We start from the raw sequence: 20,000 nt of genomic DNA on the forward strand, positions 1-20,000 counted from the left end.
CACGGGCGGCTCGTCTTGCCCCGCGGTGGGATCATGCGCTGTCGACGCTCCCTGTCTGCTGCCGCGCGGCCTGCTCGGCCGGTGCCGGCACCAACGACCCACCTCCCCAGCGGCTGTCTCCGGTCAGCCGGCGCCGGTCGGTCGGCTCTGTCTCCTCGGCCGGTGCCGGCACCCACGGCCCACCTCCCCAGCGGCCGTCTCCGGTCAGCCGGCGCCGGTCGGCTCTGTCTCCTCGGCCGGTGCCGGCGCCCATGGCCCTCCTCCCCAGCGGCCGTCTCCGGTCAGCCGGCGCCGGCCGGTCGGCTCTGTCTCCTCGGCCGGTGCCGGCACCCACGGCCCACCTCCCCAGCGGCCGTCTCCGGTCAGCCGGCGCCGGCCGGGCTGCGGTCAGCCGGCTCGGTCGCCGAGTCGTGACGGCCTGGTCCCGCGCCGAATCATCAGCCGCAGCCGACGCATTGTCTCGAGCGTGCGCCCCAGCCGCGGCCCGAAGCCGAGCCACGGCCGGCACTGGACTAACGGGCTCGCCCAGGCCCGCGGAGGCGGATTTCACATTGTCTCCGGATTTCTTGCTGTGCGGTGTTGCGCCGAGCGGGGTCGCGGTAATTGTCCGTTTGTTGATCAGGGTTGGATGCAGCCGGCTGGAACAAGGTTTGCAAACGCCAGCAGGAACTCCTGGTGGCGAGAAAACGGGACAAGAACAGGCAAACACTGCAATCTGAAAAGTGCCTTCCTGTTAAATGAAGCACGAAAAAACAGTTTGCTGTACGATGAGTGCGGCACCAGTTCGGTATTGTCGGTTTCTGTCACATGTATCGACTCCATTTTCAGTGTTAAATTGCTTCTTAATAAACAGAAAGTCTGGGTCAGTTGTGATGATGCATTTGGACTCCGTTACCTATTAATTCCACTGCTGCAGATTGGATCCATGCCTCCTAACGACGGTGCGTACAGCTCAACTTCTGGGCGACAGAAGCAGCGGTGCGCTGTGTAGGAAATATGCATGGGTCGCTGTCATGGGCGAAGGGTTATGATAGATGCCTGTTGTAGCAACCATCATATATTTTGGTCACACCACTGTGATTACCAGGCTGCTGCTGCCATTGGCTTTTGGCCATAAAGAAAGCAAGGTTATTACGAATTTAATGATAAGCGATGAGAAAAGGACAATCTTTGCTGTTTTTTTTTCCAGTTTCGGCGAGTTTGTGGCGGCATAAACCTGTAAAACCAGACTGTGAAAAATTAGTTTCGGGCGGCTGAAATGATATCCCTATTGGTAACCTACGTGTGCTCTCTGGCCGGCGCCCATGGCTTCGACATGTTACTCGTAGCTCGTGCTCAATCCGTCCCTGTCCCAAGGGGCACTGACTCCAGAATGGCTCGGTGTCCTCGTGCCGACCCAGCTGTCGCCAGCCGCGCTCGGGGAGGCGGCCGCGCGCGCCGCGGCCGGCCGCCCCGCCGTCTGACAGACCCGGCTGGCTGCGGCAGCGGCTTATTCAGCTCGGGGCTGTTATTGAAGCCGCCCGGGGCCTTAGGCCGCACGCTATGCTGAGCGTGTCCTGCTGGGCCAGCACACAACGCTGGACGCTGGCGGAGCCTCGTCGCCGGGCGCCGCTGGACCCCAGGGGAATGCTGATCACTTAGGACGGTGTTGTCGCCTGCCGCCGTTGTATTCACAGCCTAGATGATTCGCTTGTTTACGCACGGCATCGTCACCACGCGATATCCTGGCTCGTTTGTTTTTCGATGCTGGATCCGAATGGCCACCGGAGGGTTGCAGGCGTTCAAAAGCCCACGCGTGGGTTGTGTGTTACTTGCTGATGGTCTAGCAGATTGTGCCGTTCCCCGGAGCTCTGCGCCGCTGCGGTGACCGGGCCGAGCCGGCGCGGTGTGTGCCGCTTTGTTAGGCGCACGCCGTGACCTGCGAGCGGGCAGCGGCGCCAGTCGGACGCTTGCCCGGATGCGGGCGGCGGCGCGGCCTGGGTAGCGCGGGGTCACGCGCCCCGCGCCGGGACCGCCGCACGCCTCCCCCGCCCCTCCCCCTCTCGTTGACCTTGATGCCGACGCAGCCGGCGGCGGCGGCGGCGCCGCGCGTCGCTCGGTCGGCGGCCGGCGCGAGCGGGTGTCGAGCCGAAGTCGAGACCGTCGCGGCCGCAGCCGCCGACGCGAGACCGAGCGCCAGCGATGACGCGAGACCGAGCGCCAGCGGTGACGTGGGACCGAGCGCCAGCGATGTCGGAACCGGCCAGTATTGCCCGCGACACGCCGCCTGAAGGATTTGCGTACCCGCTGGGGAGGAAAACACCTGGGCCGGCTGGGAAACTGATCCGAATCAGCGACTTGCCGCCGGGCCGTGTCGGAGCGAGCGCGGGTCAGCTTTCCTTGCCGTGGCGTCGGGCGCGTCCGGGCTGTGACGCGATGGGCCGGCGTCCGTTAGCGGGGGCAGCCGCCTGGTGGACATCAGTCCGAGCCATGTGTCCGGCCGCTTTGCGTCCGTTCAAAACCGTTCCGGGAATCCAAATCCGGCCAGCCGGTCTGCTGCCATTTGTCCCAGTCGGTGTCGGGGCTGGACTTGTGCGGTGCTCTCGGCGGATCGCCGGGACCGTCCGACAGGAACGGCGTCGGGATGGCTGCGTCCGAAGCGAACAAATCGCGGCTGGCCCAGACGCGGCTCGGTCATTTGGGGCTATAACCTGGCGTATTCGTCTGTCGTTGAATCGCGAGTTTTTTGTTTATATTACGCACGCCGCTGCCTTTATGCGTATGTCGTGCCCGTTGCCGGATGTCCGGCTGTTTGACCTGACCTGACCCTGACCCGTCTGAGCTGTCCCGCCGCTGTGAGTCGGCTCAGCGGCCTCTGACCTCCCTCGGCGCCGCCCTCAGGGTCTGTGAAGCCGTCCGGCGGTGGCGGCGGCGGCGGAGGACGAGGGGGCGGCGGCGGAGGACGAGGCGGCGGCGGCGCCGCGCCCACCGTCAACGGCGGCGGCCCGCCCGGCCTGGGCGGCCTGTTTCGCCGGCGGCGTGCCCAAGCTGCGGCCCACCGGCCTCGGCCGCGGCCGCCAGCAGCCCGGTGGGTGTGGCCCCTGACCCCGCGCGGCCGGGCGACGGCGCCGGGCGTGGCCGGCTCCGCTGCTGGCCGGCGGCCGTCCGCCGGCAGCGCCGCTCTGCTGAGCTGGAAGCTCCAGCCGGGCCACAGCGGTCCCCGCCGCCCGGCGGTCGACTAACACGATGATGATGTGCGGTGCTTACGAGTCGTGATGCTCTGTTTACGGATCATTCCAGGGTCGAGAGTCAGCGGGTGTGTTAAATGTGAATTTCTGGGCTCGTTTCGAGGACCGGAAAACGCGATAATAGGCCTCGTTGCCAGACGTTAACTCGTATGCCGGACCGGAAGAATCAACATTTAAAGGCGTTTTGCGTGCACCAACGGCCGTTTTGCAGTGCCCCCATGCCAGGGGTGGAGCGGGCCGACTATGCTGCCGGCTGGCGTGTTTACGCCGGGCGCGTGGGCGGCCGTGGCGCCGTGGCTGTGTGCGGCGGGCGTCAGACGCCAGGCCCTGACGCGACCGCTCGTGCTCTCGTCACCAGGCGCCGGCGGCCCGGCCATGGTTCCGCCCAACCGGCGGCCGTCGAACCCGACGGTGCCGGCCGCCGCGCCGGCCGCCGCGCCGCCGCCGCCGCGGCAGGCGCCGCCGCTAGCCACGCCCAACTCGTCCAGCCTGCACCGCACGCTGCAGGCGCCGCCGCCGCCGCCGCCCGGCCTCAAGCCCAGCGCGTCGGCCGGCCAGCTGCCCAGCAGGAGCGTGCCCAGCAGTCCGCAGGTGGGCCGCTGGCCGCTGAGCCGGTGACTGGTGACCGGGTCCGCCGGGTGTTGGATGCTGGCCCGCCGCGGCCGACACGGGACTCGGCTGCCATGAACTAGAGTTAGCTAGTCGCATTTTGTCTGCGCTCGTTATACGTAGTGCACGGTGTGGTTCTCTTTGCTCATGCTCGGTTTTGTGCTGTGACGCTGTGCCGGATGCCATTTCGTTGACGGCTCTCGGGTTACGCATTGTGTACATTGCTCGCCGCAGTTCGCTTGCTTGCTGTGACTGACCAACCGAACTCCGTGACCTGGCTTCCTCCGGTCGCCACCGCTTCCGCCCTGTCCTGCTGCTGTCCTCTGCCCTCCGCTCCTGTCCGAGGGGCCACCGCCGCGGCGTCTGCCGCCTCAGATGGTAAGGGAGGCCCCCTAGTCCTGCTACCGGCCGCTGTTGCCCCGGTCCCGCCCGGTCGCCCGCCTCCGCTGCCAGCCCCGCCAGCGGCGCCGCGCCGGCCCGCCAGCTGACCGCCCGCCGCCCGCCCGCAGCCCGGCCAGCGGGTCGCCCTCAAGCCGAGCCACTCGTCGTCGACGCTGCGCCGGGAAGCGCCGCAGGCGCCGCCGGCCGCCGGCCGGTCCTACCTGGTCTGTACACGTCCGCCATGCGGCCTGCTCTGGCAGCTTGTGCCGCCGTTGGGTGTGTGCTCCGTCGAAGCGGTTGTTGGTGTGGCGGTGGCGGTGTGTGACGCGGCGGCGCGGGGAGAGAGGTGGCGGCGCGTCTGACGGTCTGGCCCGCCGACAGGTGTCCAACGGCACGGCGACGGTGGGGCGCAAGTTTACCGCGCCCGCCGTGCGGCCGGCGCTCAACCCGAGGCCGGCGGTGGCGCCGCTGCGGCCGCCCGCCATCAAGCCGCCGCCGCCGCCCAAGTCGCCGTCCGTGCAGGGCCTGGGCAGCGGGCCGCCCAGCCTGCCCGGCCAGCCGCCGCCGCCTCCGCCGCCGCCCGGCGCCAAGCCGCCGCACGTGGTGCGCGCGCACAGCATGCGCGCACGCGGCAATCTCTCCGAGGACGAGGAGAAGCGCAAGTCGCAGGACGACATGCGGCTGGGCGGCACGCTGCGGACGGCGCCGCCGCCGCCGCCGCCGCCGCCGGCCGGCACGCAGCGCGCGCCCGGCCGCGGGCCGCTGCGCGCGCCCTCGGAGCGGCCGCCGCCGCCGCCGGGCCGCGCGCTGCCGCCGTCGCAGCCGCCGCCGCCGGTGCCGACGTCGGCGCCGCCGCTGCCGCCGCACCGGGCCGGCCCGCCGCCGCCACCGTCCCAGGTGCGGCAGGGCGGACAGGTGAGTGACGCTCTACGGTGCTCGCCGCGCGGCCCGACCGGCAGCCGGCGGGGCGGTCCGCGTGCTGTCTTCGCGGATCCTGCGCGGGTGCAGTGGCGGCGCTGCCGGCAGCCGCCGCCTGCCCGGTGCTGTGGCACTCGCGGGTACCTCGATGTGGTCCTGGTAACTGTGGAGCTCTGTTCGATGTCTTAGGTTAGACTGTGGCGTGTTCTGTCCCAGCCGCCGCCGCCGAGACTCAGGCTGTGACGTGTGTTACAGGCGCAGGCGCCGCCCCCCGCGCCGCCGCCGCCGGGACTCAGGCTGTGACGTGTGTTACAGGCGCAGGCGCCGCCCCCCGCGCCGCCGCCGCCGGGACTCAGGCTGTGACGTGTGTTACAGGCGCAGGCGCCGCCCCCCGCGCCGCCGCCGCCGAGACTCAGGCTGTGACGTGTGTTACAGGCGCAGGCGCCGCCCCCTGCGCCGCCGCCGCCGCCGCCGCCGCCGCCGCCGCCGCCGCCGCCCCCGCACGCGTCCGGCGCGCCGCCGCCGCCGCCGCAGCGACTCTCGTCCTCGGCCCAGCACCGGAACTCGTTCAACGCCAACTCTGGCGCCACAGGTGAGGCTGGCTCTCGGCACGCCAGACCAGCCCGAATGGCCTGTTCTTGCGCACCATCGGAGGCTCGGAGAGGATGGCCATTGGTCTCATACATTTGGTAGAAGCTTGCTTATTTATTGGCCATACGTCGCGGGGATTGCCGCTCGAAATGTCAGTTTCTATTTCTGCTACGGAAGGATTAAGTTGACCCGCCCGAAAATGGCATTTTCAAGGTTGCAAGTCCTTGTGCTCGCAGCTCCGCCGGTGGCGGGGCTCCCGGCGGGTCGCTTCACGCCGTCAGAGGCCCCTCGGTTAGCTCGCGACCAGTGGTTGCGAATTTGAGGCATGCGGCAATCGCGCCTGGTTGCCGTTTAAGTCAACTTATCACAGCTGCCCAGTGGTGGTCGTAAGGTCACGTACGCGTTTCGCTGAGCTCACAGACGGCGAGCGACCGTGCGGCAGGGCGATTGCACGGGTCAGCGAGCGCGCCCTTTGCACGCTACGTAGTTGATAGGTGTATTTTAAGCTCAAGACATGTCTCATGATAACACCACGGTCAGGACGGAATGGCTGCTGGCCTGAGGCACGCAGCGTGCCGAATTGGGAAACGGGACTCAGCATGACGAACGCGACATGCTTTTGCCGTTGAGACGGCAGCACAGTCGCATGTCACCGTGTTTTTATCACAGACCCCGCATCCTTCCCCCGTGTAAACACGGTGTGCTGGTGTCGGCCGGCCGGTCGCCAGCGCCGCCGAGCCTCACCGACGCTCGCGGGAATCTGATGCTGACCGCGACCGCTGCGTTCGCAGACTACGAGCGACGGTTCTCCGACCGGTTCCACAGCCTGTCGCAGCTGCCGCCGCCCGAGCCGCTCACAAACTGCTACAAAATCTACCCCAGCAAGAACCGTGAGTGCACGCTCGTGCGGCGCGGCCGACCGGTGCGCTCCGACGCGGGGGAGTCAGAGACGCGAGGTCAGCTCCCTCCAGGTGTCCGTCACCTGTCGTCGCGACCGCCTGCCGCGGGCCGCTGGCGAACCCCGCGATCTGTGACGCGATCCGGCCGCCTGAGTCAGCGGCGCCCGTATTTGGCGGCCTTCCGTACGGGGCCGGGAGGTGTGGGGCGGGCGCGGCGGGTCGCGCGGGACCGGTGGCACGAGCCGGGTCTGGCCGAGGCGAGCGCTGACTCAGCCCGGTACCATGAGCCGCGCGGCGCGCCAGATGCCGACCGACGCGCCGAACGGGCCAGGCGGGAGTCCTCTCCCTCCGGAACGTCCGCACTGTCGTGTGTGTGTATACATCCCGCGGCCTTCTGGGCGCGGGGAGACATGAGCTGGCGTGCTCGTTTCTAGGAATCAGTGTGCCCCGTCTTGTGAGTTGTGTTGACCGGGGCTCGTAGCGCTTGTGTGTGGACGTCGCGGGGACTGTTGAGCCGGCGTCGCGAATCACCGGCGCCGTCGTCGTGGCCTGGAGCGGCCGCCGGCACTCCCGCGTTCCGCGCGGTGCCCGTCTGCCGGCGCTCGTCCGTGCTCGTGTCCCCTTGTATGACGGCGCCCGTCCGCGCGCCGCTAGGTTTTGTGGGCGAGGTGTTGCTGCCGGGCCTGGCCAGCGGCGGCCTCTGCCGCTCCCAGTCACACCAGGTACCGGCGGCGGCCGCGGCGCGGCGCGGCGTGGCGTGGCGCGGCGTGACTGACCCCGGCTGGCGCTAACCCACGGCTGGCGCGCGGCCAGGCGCCGTGCACGCGGTCCGCGCTCGGCCGGCCGGCGGACGACCGGCGCCGGCGGGCCGGACCTAGCGGCGAGAGACACTGCTCCGGATGGGCGCGAGGCAGCGCGCGGAAGGCGAGCGCGGCCGCGTGGCACCGACACTAACACGGCCTCGCTCCGCGGGCCGGGCGGGGCCGGCTGGCGGTCTGCTACTGGGTCGGCCGGCCGGCGGTGGCGCCACCGGCGCCGACGGAATCGGCGGCCGGGCCGCGCCGTCCAGGTGGCGCCACCGCCGACGCTGTGACTAACGCGACGGCCGCTACGACCGCGCTGGATGACGTCCGCCGACCGCCTTCCGCCGTTTTGGTACCGGTGCCGTGGCTCCTTTTGTGTGCGCGTGACTCTTTATTTTTGGTCATCGCAACTGGAGTTTTGTTCTTACTCTCCTGCTGTGTCGCACCGCCTCTCCGTGTCCCTTGTCGATCTCCCATCCAGTTCTTATACCATTCACGGCGCCTTCGCTGTTGCTCCTCGATCCTTCCCCGTATTTCCCGATGCCATCGCTACCTCTCGTTCTCCCCGCGTTCACCTCATTTTTGCGTTCCTTGTCCGCCCTCCCTCGCTCTGTGCATGTCGTCCTTTCTTCCTCTCCGTGTCTCGTTTTTCCTCTTCCTCCTGTGCCCTTCATCTGCACCTTGCTTCCTCCCCTCCCTGGGCCTTCATGCCGTCTTCTCCCCGCGTCCCGTCGTATCTCTCCCCTCAATCCCAGCCGGCCCGACATCCGCACCGCGGCATCATAACCCCTGGCGGCGGTCTGAGCGCCATCTAGATGTGTTGCGATGATCCGCTCGCTGGATTTGTCGAGTGGTCCGCATGACGGCGTTCTCGTTCAGCACGTTCTCGCCGTGTATCGTGGATGCTTGGTGACATACCGTGTTGTTGGATACCGTGATTGCCCCGAGTCTGCGTCCCTGGTACAGCACGGATAATTGGAAAGAAAGTGCGCTGAGCTAGCTGGGTGCTCCGTGAGCATATGTTTCGGTTGTGTGTGGTGCGGTGGGCGGTCCTGTCCGCCTGTGCGATGGGCGGTCCTGTCCGCTTGTGCCATGCGGCGCGTGTCTGCAGCACTGCCACGCGCCGCCAAGCGGTAGACCGCGGCCGGATCATTCACTGCCCGGCGCTGTCGCCCCGCCGTATCGGTGCGTCGCTGCTCTGTGCCGCCCCGTCACCGGGCGTCCCGCGTGCTGACCCCCCCCCCCCCCCGCCGTATAGGTGCGTCGCTGCTCTGTGCCGCCCCGTCACCGGGCGTCCCGCGTGCTGACCCCCCCCCCCCCCTGCCGTATCGGCGCGTCGCTGCTCTGTGCCGCCCCGTCACCGGGCGTCCCGCGTGCTGACCCTCCCCCCTCCCCCCCCCCCCCCCCGCCTTGTCCGGCCCGGCTGACGTCGCCCCCCCCCCTCCCCCCGCTTTTCAGAGCGTCCCCGCAACAAGCGTCCCCCCGCTCCGCCCCCGCCGCCGACGCAAGTCCAACTCGGCCACAAACTGTTACGAGAGCGGCGGCTCGTCCTACGCCTGAGGCCCCTGACGGCGACCGTGGAGCTGCCTGGCGGACGAGCGCGGAACTTCGCCGCGGAGGCGGTGTCAGAGGCCGCCGCCTGCGGGCGGTGGCGAGTGTGAGTCACGTGCTATGCAATCGAAACGGGCGTCTTAGTAATAATGCGGCGCTGTTGTTGTTGGTGTCGATTTACGACTGCTGGCATCGCTAGTAGGTGGACGCATGGGTTACACGTTCAGTCCCGGGCGCACCCTGTTAACTTCACTGCTGGCGAGGCCGTAGCACCGAGCACGGTTCACCGGGGTGCGGAGCTGGTCGAGGGGGTCAACATCCGGCGGTCGGCCGCCGGCGGGCGAGACGCCGGCTGTCGTCGCTGCGCGGCCGGTCGGGCGGCCGGGCCGATCCCGTCTGTGATCACGTGCAGCACAAAGCGGTGTGGCGCGGCGTGCGTGCGCCCGTGCTGCCACGCCCGGGGCGGAGTGTGGGCCTGCGTCGCCCGCCGCCCCGGCTCAGCCAGCAGCGAGGGATGACGCCCGGGCCCCTGCTCGGGGCAGCCAGCCGGTCGGCTAGCTCGGGAGCGGCGCCGCGACGAGCCAGCGGCGTCTGTTTTTGTGACTCGTCGGCTGGTGCGCGCCCCCGCTTTTTGGGCGGCCGCCGATCCGGCGCGTACCGCGTGGTCCGGAGGGCGGCGGCCGGCGCCGGCTCTGCAGAGCGCGTGACGGCCGGGCGCGCCCCGCCGCCTGCCCGCGGTCGAGTCTCGCGTGAGCTCGAAGGTCGGTGGGACGCCCGCCAGCGGGACGCGCCCGTCAGGCCCCGCAGGACGCGGCCAGCGGCCCGACAGCGGGACCGGCGCGGGGCTCGTCACTCTGCAGGGACCGGCGGCGCGCCGCCGCCCGTGTCGGGATTGGTTCGCCTAACGCCTCGTCTCAAAGTCACAATCTTCGGACGCCGATATGCGGCGCACGCGGAGCGCGGCGCACGGGCGCTTCAGGGTGCGTTGGGCACGCCTGTGACGGACGCGGCAGTGTGCACGCGTCGGGGGTGGCGCCGCGTCGGCCGGCGCGTGAGGGTGGGGGCGGACGCCGAGCGCTCGCCGCGTGTGACGATTGGCCCCCGGCCAAGGCCGGCGCCGTTTGGTAACGTTTTAGTGAGACATAGTTTTGGTAGATATGCCGCTATCGATATCGATAGCGACTGTGTAAATAAGAAAATAATGCATTGTTAATATATAAATATACATATTCGTCCCTGAGGCGCTTCGCAGCAGTTGTGTGATGTGTGGATGATGTGGCCTGGGTCGTGACGAACAGCGTAGCCGACCTCAGTTCAAAAGGCTGGAGGTTGAAAACTGAGCAAGAGATGGGCCTTCAGGTCTTCAAATGAAGTTGCTGAAGAATCTGCCGCTGGCTCACTTACGGTACTAGCTTCTGTCATCCACATGACCGCGTTTTTGCCAGCGCTGACAGCGGAGGTTCATCAAAGACTACGTTGCCACGTAAATCGTCCTACGCTGGAGATACGCAGACGCCTTCGGTGGGGTGGCCGTCACAGGCTAGGGACATCACGACGGGTAATTGCGCGCTTTCGCCGAGGAAGTTTCAGTTGACGACTGGGTCAATTCTGTTTATGGTGTCACTTCCCGTCACGCGGCGCGATACATTGGAACGTGGCGTTATTCACTGGCGGGGGCCAGTTCTGTCACTGGTGGGCGTCAATATTTCGGACTGTGCTGGAGCCCGTTCGTGCGCTTTCCCCATCCGGTGCCACCGTGTCGCGCCATCGACACGGTGGTGACGGATGTACCCCCAGTCCTGCGATGTGCTCCCGGCCGCGTCCCTGCCAGTACAATGCGCAGACCTCCGAGTTATTGTGTCGTCCGTGGCTTTCCTAACCCCAGGAGATCGAAATTTGTTCATCTATTGCGCCTCAGCATACATTGGGTATTATTGCATTACACCCGTCATGTTTTCGCGTGCTGCCAGAATAACTGTTGTGGTATGAATCACCGAGCCCAGTGGGCCCACGCCACCACGCGTATCTGTTCCACACCTGCGTCACCGCAGTTCACTGAACATAGTGTGGTCTGGCCGGACATACAGTGGTCGTTTGGGCAGATGTCACTCACAACTGCCGCGTTACGTACAGCCCGTGCGGCCCCATTACTTGTTCGTGTGGAATCGTTCCACTTAGCGAACGTGGGTATGATGAACTGTCCCACACCCGTGCCAGAGGCTGCAAGTAACGCTAAGCAATAACCCAACCGAAGCTCCGCCTCTTATTGCAGCGCACCGAAGCTTGTGAATTTCTCAGAGATGAGCCGAATCTCAATGTCTATGATCATATCGCGCTTTGTGTTTAGACCGGTCTTCCATTCTTTATAACACTTTATTGTATCCTGCGGTTTCTCGAATGCGTTTGGAGACGACCAGGGCACACGGCTTGTAATTGAGGCTGGAATCCATTTCTCATAACTACATTCGACACGCTCATGTGCGCGGACTGGTTGTCCACCTCGCACAAACAGCCGTATCATTCGTTGCAATATATTCATTATGGCTTGGCGCATATACGTTGCAATAACACTAGATTAGTGATTGTATAACAGAGTTACAGGACAACGCGGAGGCGGGCCAGGCGGCGAGGTCGGGTCAGGCCGGTCAGGACAGGAGCAGTCGCCGTCCCCGCAGCCCGGCTCCATACACCTCATCAACACCCGCACGGGGGCGATCAACTGGCTAAACAGGTATCACATAAACCTAAGTACAGGCGGAAGGCTGTGGGCTGACGCCGGCATGCGAGTGCGGGCAGACTCCGGCAGAGCATTATGCGTAACAAGGGGCGGTGGCCGACGCAGGGGAAGGGGCGCCGTCTGCGCCGGCGACCGCATGGCGGCCGCCGGGGAGGAGAGCGACGCGTCGCAGCGCGGCCGCAGCCGGCCGGCACACGCGGGACATTATGCACGCGCTCACAGCAGCATCTCCGTGGACAGAGCGTGGACACGCGTTTCCGGGTCCGGGCACTTGCAGGCATGACTACAGCGGGATAACTAGCGAGTCTAGGCACTGGTCGAGTCGGGTGGGGTGGGGCGGCGCGGCGCGTGCCGCCGTCTGTGAGCGGCTTCGACGGCGAACGGCGCTGGCGCGCCAGCTCGCTTGCGCGACAGGCGCGAGCGGAGGGCGTCATGGCCTCCGCCGGCCCGCCGTCTGCTGGCCACGGTGAGACGTCACAGGCCGCCCGCGCTCAGCTAATCAGAGTCGGAGGCTCGCGAGCAGGACGCGCCGGCGACCAATCAAAGTCGCCGGTTGGTCAGTCGGGCTCCGCGTCAGCCAGCGGTGTGTCGCCAGCTCAGCATCACGCTACATTGCACTTGGTCACGTCTGAAAGAAGCAGCGGGCCTGCGCTGTAACCTCCAGCCGCCACCGCCACGGCCAGGATTCAGACTTTTTAGTCGCTCGGTGACGAGATAATGTTATGAGACGGCATGCAGGGCTCAGCCTGCTGTCCATAGTCAGTCATGCGCTCGATTACAGAAGATGCAGGAGAGCTCCCTCCATATCGAAGCTCCATGTAACCCATTACAATGTCATGAGATTTCGTTAATCTACCACGGCTCTGTCGGGTATCCATGCCGTCAGGACGCTGCAGCGATGTCCGCCGGCGATGCGTCAAACCTACGAGATCTTCCGCTGATGTTTCGCGTCTTACCTCAGGGCCGAACGCTGCGCATCTTCTTGAGCCCGCCGTGCTCTCGAATGGCGATCATCAGCTCCTCGCGCGGGTCCAGTTTGGGCACGGCCGGCCGGCTGGCCGACGTCTTGTTCAGTCTGGTTCGCCCGTTGGCCGCTGGAGGCAGCACTGGCGCAGGTGGCGGTGGAGGCGGTGGAATCACCGCCGAGGCGGGCACGTCGGCAGAGCGGAACCCTGCGCAGCCGGACACATCGTCACGGCGCTGCGCATTCTGTGATCTCCACGTGCTCACACGACCTCCTGCCTGGAGGCTGAGCAGTCCTTAGCTAGATCTTCACATAAAAATTAAACGAATCAGCGTGGTATTCCACGAACGCAGCCTCCGACACGAAGCCCTAAATTCAAGAAATACGCTGTCTGGCTGTGAAAAAGGACGGCAAGTTCAGAGCTGCACACATGTGCACTACGATCCTCCTTGGACCACAGTGGCGGCGTCCCCTTCGCAACGCAGCGCCCGTCATCCGCGTGGGACTGACCTTTAACCACGGGCTGCTGCCGGCTCCTCCACCCGGCGTCGGCGGTCATCTGGCGCGACGCGGCCTCGGTCGTGGTGGCTGAGTCCTTGCGCGTCACGCTGACCACGCTGGGGGCGGTCTTCTGCGCCGGTGTGACGCGACAGGTGACAGCGCCCTGCCGACCGACCGTCGGCTGCGCCGGCCGCGGCGCCGGCAGCACCACGGCCGGCGGCGGCGGCGGCGTCTGGCCGGCGGCCGGCTTCGACACGCGCACAGACACGGCGTGGGGCGCGCGCGGCTCGTCCGTCAGCGAGACGACCGAGGTGAAGCGACCCGGCCGCGGCCGCCGCTCCGCCGCCGGCGCCGCCTTCGAGTCGGTGATCGAGAAGGCCGGCGCGCGCGAGCTGCGCGCCGCCGCCGCCAGGGGCAGCACCGCCCGCGGCTCGGCCACGGTCGTGTTCTGACGCACCTTGGCCACGGCCGACAGTCGCGGCGGGCCGCTACCGTTAGTTTGGCCGCGCGGCGCTGCCAGGCTGACGGGCGGCGGCGGCGGCGGAGGCGCGCCCAGAGCAGTCACCGTGACGCCGTTGGCCGGCCGCAGCGGCAGGCCGGAGACGGCGGCGGCAGGCGCCGTCTGGCGCAGCACGTAGTCGCTGTCTTCCTTCAGCTGCACCTGGCTCGGTCGGCCCTGGTCCTTCCAGGCGCCCAGCGCAATCTTCGGAGGCGAGAACGGTACCCGCTTCTCCCTGCGGCAGATGTGAACATTCCCAGTGGCCGGGATATGTTCAGGGCCACTGCGTGCCTTATGCGCCGCAACAGTGGGCTGTTGACTGGGTCACAAGATTTAGCGTTAAAAGCACTGCTGTTCGTAAACGAAAGACGATATTCCTTAACGTTGCCAAACAGCAGCATGTGTCGCTTAGGACATCCTTCCGACGACGAATATCATCCCTGCGTGCATTATCGACCCTCAGTATCGCTCCTGGCGTTCTGACCTGCTCTCAGAGGTGCCCCGCTCGAGAGTAGAGGCTCGTTCTCTGACCGGAGTCGGAGCCGGAGCTGAGGTCTCGGCCGAGACCGGGGCCGGGACCGGCGCTGAAGCCGCGGCTACAGGCGGCACTGGGGCTGGAGCCGCGGCTACAGCCGGGGCCGGGGCCAGGACCGGGCCTGGGGTCGACTCCAGCTCCGGCACCGGCTCCGTCGCTGCCTCCGGCTCCGGCTCCGGCGCAGTCCGCGGCTCCGGCTCCGGCTCCGGCCGCGGCACCGACAGCTTGCTGTGCTTCAGGGAGGTGGCCCGCGGCAGAGACTGGGAGCGGCTGGAGTAGTGGGCGGCGGCCGGCGCTGGCTCGGCCGGCACCAGCAACCGCGGCGCGCGCCGGTTCAGCTCCTCTATCACCTGGCAGCGGGGCGGCGGCGCGTGAGCCAGACACCCACGCCGAGTCACTGCGCGTGACGCGCTCCCCGCTGAAACCCCGCGGACGACACAACAGGTCGGCAGCGGTCAGCATCTGAAGTTCCGCGGTGCCCTTTCGTAGAAGACAGGGGTCTTCATCTCCCACCATGACAGCAAATGTTTGATGGTCGTAAGCCATCCGTGGTTGCACGGCTTTTGTACCAGACTGCTGTCGAGTTGCAGGCATCATGAACACAAATGGACACAAATGAAGACAAAAACTTCCTCAAAAAGGGGATATGTTCGAACGACAGTAGGTCGACAGAGATTGGTCAAAAACGTATTACGTCACACTCATCCTAAAATGCTGCCTGCATATGCTATGTACCGCTGCGCTGTATGCAAATCTCGGGCGTGGCGAGCTGGGTAAGTAAATGCGTAAAACGGAGATGCTTGTGACCATAGAACGCATTAGTTCGTTTTCCAATCACCGAAAGAAGAAAAGCCGACGGAAAAGGAAAGTAATAAAAAAAAATCAAAAGAGGGGACGGATCATCGAATCTACTGCAACCAGACCATCGTGTTACCTCAGCCAGGCGAAGAGCGCCATTTCGCTTGCCGACAGTCTCGATTCACCGGCCACCTCGCGGTAGAGAACAGGCGCACACTGTGGAAGCCGAGTACAAAGCCGAAGCCCAAGCCACCGACCGACAGCCGCCCCGCCCGGAAGCGTTAGCGCCCAAAGCCAGAGCCGATGCCACAGATCCTCGTCGGAAGGGCGCCCTCTAGGGTGGGCGCTCCTCGGTCATGCTTGCCGTGCGCACGGACGCCAGTCCAGTGTCCGTCTGCTGCGCGGCGTCATGCAGAAGGTGGTGGTGCCGGCTGAGCTGGGGCGGCCGCGTCGCCGGCGGGGCCGGGCCGCGGCGCCCCGACGCCGGCCTCGCCGGCACCGGCGGCCGCCCTACCTGCAGGCTCTGCAGGCTGGAGGCGGCCGGCCGGCCGGCCAGCGGCGCCACCTTGGCCTGCAGGATCGACTGGTTCTGCAGCAGCTGCTGCTGCCAGTGCAGGAACTGCTTCTGCAGCTTGAGGAACTCGGACTGGATGTCGCTCACCTCGCTCTCTGGAAAGAAACCGGGCTCGGCTGTTATGTAGCCAGCGGTGATTGGCTGGCTCACTGAGAACGGTCGACTCGGTGCCGTCAGTCAGGACGGGTCGGGCTGTGAGACGGGACAGTCTTACTATGCTGAAGACCAAGCGAGGTAGAAAAGTGGACTACGATAATACTTAGCGTGAATAATGGATTCTTACACGGTCAGCAAACGAAATGAAGACGCATCTCTACGCTCTCTGTTATACAGCTAACATTTAACGCTTCGCGCTGCCCGTGGAACACCCACCTAGCGCCAGGTCCGTGTGGCTCTGGGTTTTGTTCATGTTCGGCCATGCGCTTCCGGCTGGTAACGACAGCCCTCCACTTAGGTTCATCATTGAGCATGATTTAGAGCTGTTAAACTTCGTCTGAAACGGAAGGCAAGAGATCTCTCACGAACGCATCATCGTTATCACGGTGAGTCGGTGGCAATCTTGACGGGAAAATCTTGATGGGCTCGCAATTCGGAAGAAAAGTGATCCACTCGGGTAATTTACACAGACCAATGACGTTCATGCTCCCATCGAATGAAGATACTGTGCAAGGCCCACGTTCCAACGAGTCAAAGAAGATATCACAAGCAGATTACGCCGGCACCGTATTAAGTGCACAGCAAACGTCAGTTAAAGGTTACGCGATGCTGTAAAAACGCCAAGAAAAGTGCGACGTTAAACACGCAGGTAAGCCACAGGTAAACGTTTGAATAGTTCACACCTAAATCATTACGCAGAAGACGCTACGTACATAAACCGCGTGACATGATGCCGACACCGTCCGTCGCACACGACAAGTTCCTCCTTAGTCCTGCTACTTCCGTTGCATGCTCAGCGGGCATGGAGACAGCGGACGCGCCGGCCACGGCGCGGCGGCTTACCTCGTATTTGCGGGGCGGCCGGACGGGCTCGCCGTGGTCCGCCGCCACCCTCGGCGGAGCCGGCGGCGCGTGACCGGCGGCGTCGGAGCTACGGCGGCGGGTCAGCGGCCGTCTGACCCCGCCGACCTCTGCGGCCGGCCCCTCGGCGCCCGAGGTCACCTACAACGCGAGGGGGAGGGGCATGTGAGCAACGCCGGTGCGGTGGCGGCCATGCCCGGGACGCTGTCGGAGCACTTCGATTGGAAATGATGCTCATAGATCGTGACAAGAATGTCCCTATTGCCCATTAAAGGCATCCTGCGGGGTCGCGCACCAACACACACGGGCTGAGCCTCGCAGAACGTTACGTGACTGACTCATACATCAGCTCTTATCAAATCAGACGTCTGATTAACAAGATCACGACCCAGCGAACCCAACTGCACGATCCATGCCGCCCGTTAGTGTTGCTCCCTGCACGGGCTGCGTGCAGCAGGGAGTCCACATGCGCCACCCTCGCACGCCAGCCATTCAACAAGGCCGTCCACGCCCGGAGAACAGACTGCGGGTGGCAAGACGACCCGGTCCGACCCGAGGCGCCGCCCTGTCCCGAGTGCGCACCTGAGGTGGGGAGCCAGACGCGCCGGCCGCGCTGCGCTGGTAGTGGAACGAGTCTGCCTTCTGCAGCCGACTGCCAGCGCCCTCCGGCGGCGGCTCGCGCTGGCCGTAGGCGCCGATCGAGAAGCTCATCTGGCGTGTCACGCTCGAGCGGCGCCGCTCCGGCTTGGCCGGCCGCCCGTCCTCCGCGGCCGGTTCTGATTGGTCGGCCGCCAGCCGCTCCGCCAGCCCGACGTTGGTGGCCTCGGCCAGCTCGCCGGCCTCGCCGCCCGAGAACTCGCTCGACGTGACCGTCATCGAGTCCTGGAACTCGAGCGGAGCCTCGAGCGGCGCGCGGCCCGGCGCCTGGTCCTGGAAGGGCGTCGGCGGGTCCGGCAGCTGGTACTCCCAGCTGGCCGACTCGCCGGCCACCCCCGCCACCGGCGCCGGCGGCGGCGGAGCGTCGCACACCAGACGAGCCGGCCGCCTGGGCAGCTGCTCGACGGACGCCAGCTTCTTTTCAATCTCAACCTGGATGTCTTTGGAGGTCATCTGAAAGCGGTGCATTGCACGCCTCAGCGGGCGAGCTTGCAGGATTGCAGCCCTTTTACAGCCAACATGGAAAGCCACGGACGAGTACAACGCAGAAGCGACGAGCACAACAAAGACCCGCTATAACTATGACACTCAACAAAAGCAAGAAATGCGACCCCAAAGCTTTCACTCAGCCCCGACAAACTCTGCGTTCACTTACCCGATTACGCTGCACTTTTTCGACCTTTTCCATGACTTCTTCCTGAGCTTCAGCAGACAAATTGTGTCCATTTTGATACACCACCTTCGCTGGAGGCATCTGTTTCACTGGTCGCGCCTTCGGAGGCAGCTCCTGCGTGTCGCGCGCTCCGTTCTGGTGGCGCCCAGCTTCCGTCTTGGGAGCCGCCGACAGGGAGGACGCCTGCGCTACCTCAGCGGCAGAGCGAACGTCTGCCACTGCCTGGCTCTCCGGCGCCGCCGACTTCTGCACGACCTCTGCAACAACAGTGGTCTCCTTATGAACCTGGACAGCGGCGGTGAGCTGCGCTGGGGACGCCGACGGTGGCTGCTCCGCCTCCGCAGGCGGCACTCCTTCGCTCCTGAGCGACCGCGCCGGCCCCGCCACCGCCGCCGCCTTCGCGACCGCCGGCAGCGTCTCCTCGACAGTCTGCAGAGTCTCCTCGACAACCTGCAGCGTCTCCTCGACGGTCTCGCTCGTCTCCGGGGGCGGGCGGCGGCTCTCTCGCGTCGTCGCCGGAAGTGTGGCCTCAGACACGGGTGGCGGAGGCGCGCACGCCAGTGCCTCGGCCGGCAGGCTGGCGGCGTCGGTGAAGGCGCTCGCCTGCGCCAGCACCTGGTCCAGGTTGTTATCCAGGCACGCCAGCGCGCTGTCCACCTCGCGCTGCAGGCGCGCCGTCTCCATGTCCTCACTGCTGACCTCTTCTGGCGCCGACAGCCTCGCCTCCACGGCCGGCAGCTCCGCCACAGCTGGTGGAGGCGGCGGCGTCGGCGTGACAACCTCGGCTGACTTATGGCGCGTTTGTGCGAACTGGGAGTCAACTTCTACAACGGGTTCTTGTGTCTTCGGGACCGCAGGTATTGTCTCACTTTGAACAGACTCCTTGACGACAGGCTGTTGCGGAGGATTTTCGGTACGCTCTGCTGGCCTGGCCGATCTCTCTAGACTGCTCTCTGGTTGGCCAACTGGTGCGATGGGCGACGGTGATTGGATGACGGTCTCCGCCGATTGGCTCGCGGGCGCAGAGGACAGCACTGCCCCTGTCCGAGACGACGGCACAGGAGTTGCATTACCATCCGTGGGTTTGTTTTCGTCTGCTGTTGTTGGGTTGGGTGCTGCTCGCTTCTGCACCAGATCGTCTGATCCCGACTGGCTTTTGCCCGCTGTCGCCGACTGCGTTCCGCCCTCAGAAACGGCCTCCGCTGCTCTAGTTTTTGCTTCTGTGACCGCCTTCAGATCGCTTACCGCGTCTGCCGTCACCGAATCTCGGCCATCGGTCGCGATCGCTGCGTCGGATTGGTCGGTGATTTCTGCCGGAGCCGCTGATTCGCTGGCGCGCTCAGCATTGGGGGACGTGGATTGGCCGACGGCGGGCACCATCGGCTGGTCTGATGACGTCAGCGTCTCGGTCGAGGCGAAGGAGTCACGGCGGGAGGACGCCTTCTTCTGAGCCTTCTCAAGCGTCGATGTCGACGATCCGGACGACGAGCTATTCTTCGGCTCAGTCTCATCGTCTGCAAATATAATGGTCCATAAGGCATTCAGACAACCGGGGACAGGGAAAAAAGCAGCCACTTATGTGGCTTGGCATGCCAGACTGGAAAACACAGTCGAGATCTAACTGGGATAAACACTATCTGGTATTGTAAAATATAAGTGTTAAAAAGAACACCATACAAGCATAAACAACGATCCGTACATTCTAAACAAGCAAGACGAAAATTTCAGTACGGCAAGTCGATCTTACGACAGTCATTCCAAACAGGAGTTCACAAACAGAGTGTTAGGCATGCAAACCCCTAACCTTGACTGTGACCCCGTGCGTCCGCCACCAGCCAGTCTAGCTTTGTGGAATTCCGCCACCGGTGGATTACGACACACTGGGGACTGTGCGCGCCCTCGTCACTGGAGTCATCTACCGGCCCGTCCGCGCACTCGCCATCGCCGTCACGGTCCCCCTCAGCACTATCGGGGCCACACGCGGACGCTGGTGCGGAGACCGCTCGCCGCACCGGCCTGTCGCAGTCCTCTCCCTTCGACGGTGACGTCACGACCTCTGGTGGCGT

General features: G+C 65.4%; 2 protein-coding genes and 1 long non-coding RNA gene across 3 annotated transcripts in view; 1 reads left to right on the forward strand and 2 right to left on the reverse strand.

Annotated features, from left to right (window-relative positions):
- LOC119096478 (WAS/WASL-interacting protein family member 1-like) overlaps positions 1–7,718 on the forward strand; it is a 10,572-nt gene extending 2,854 nt beyond the window's left edge. The window contains exons 2-9 of the mRNA XM_037219394.1: positions 3,684–3,818; positions 4,346–4,441; positions 4,599–4,733; positions 5,115–5,132; positions 5,670–5,727; positions 6,518–6,682; positions 7,280–7,347; positions 7,695–7,718. Coding sequence (XP_037075289.1) covers positions 3,684–3,818; positions 4,346–4,441; positions 4,599–4,733; positions 5,115–5,132; positions 5,670–5,727; positions 6,518–6,682; positions 7,280–7,347; positions 7,695–7,718 — 699 coding nt within the window. The remainder of the gene's footprint in view (positions 1–3,683; positions 3,819–4,345; positions 4,442–4,598; positions 4,734–5,114; positions 5,133–5,669; positions 5,728–6,517; positions 6,683–7,279; positions 7,348–7,694) is intronic.
- A 3,776-nt stretch (positions 7,719–11,494) lies between these two features.
- On the reverse strand, positions 11,495–13,349 carry LOC119097571 (uncharacterized). The gene is made up of 3 exons (XR_005094153.1): positions 13,191–13,349; positions 12,673–12,888; positions 11,495–12,344 (listed from the first exon to the last, which is right to left on the reverse strand). It is a non-coding gene; the product is annotated as an uncharacterized LOC119097571 (long non-coding RNA).
- A 927-nt stretch (positions 13,350–14,276) lies between these two features.
- The window catches only part of LOC119096479 (calphotin), a 31,470-nt gene continuing 25,746 nt past the window's right edge, over positions 14,277–20,000 (reverse strand). The window contains exons 7-12 of the mRNA XM_037219395.1: positions 17,917–19,448; positions 17,187–17,714; positions 16,709–16,745; positions 15,528–15,736; positions 14,527–14,565; positions 14,277–14,294 (exon numbers count right to left, since the gene is read on the reverse strand). Coding sequence (XP_037075290.1) covers positions 14,277–14,294; positions 14,527–14,565; positions 15,528–15,736; positions 16,709–16,745; positions 17,187–17,714; positions 17,917–19,448 — 2,363 coding nt within the window. The remainder of the gene's footprint in view (positions 14,295–14,526; positions 14,566–15,527; positions 15,737–16,708; positions 16,746–17,186; positions 17,715–17,916; positions 19,449–20,000) is intronic.

This window comes from Pollicipes pollicipes, unplaced genomic scaffold (assembly GCF_011947565.3).
Source record: "Pollicipes pollicipes isolate AB1234 unplaced genomic scaffold, Ppol_2.1 Scaffold_4295;HRSCAF=5057_pilon_pilon_pilon, whole genome shotgun sequence".
Lineage (NCBI taxonomy): Eukaryota > Metazoa > Arthropoda > Thecostraca > Pollicipedomorpha > Pollicipedidae > Pollicipes > Pollicipes pollicipes.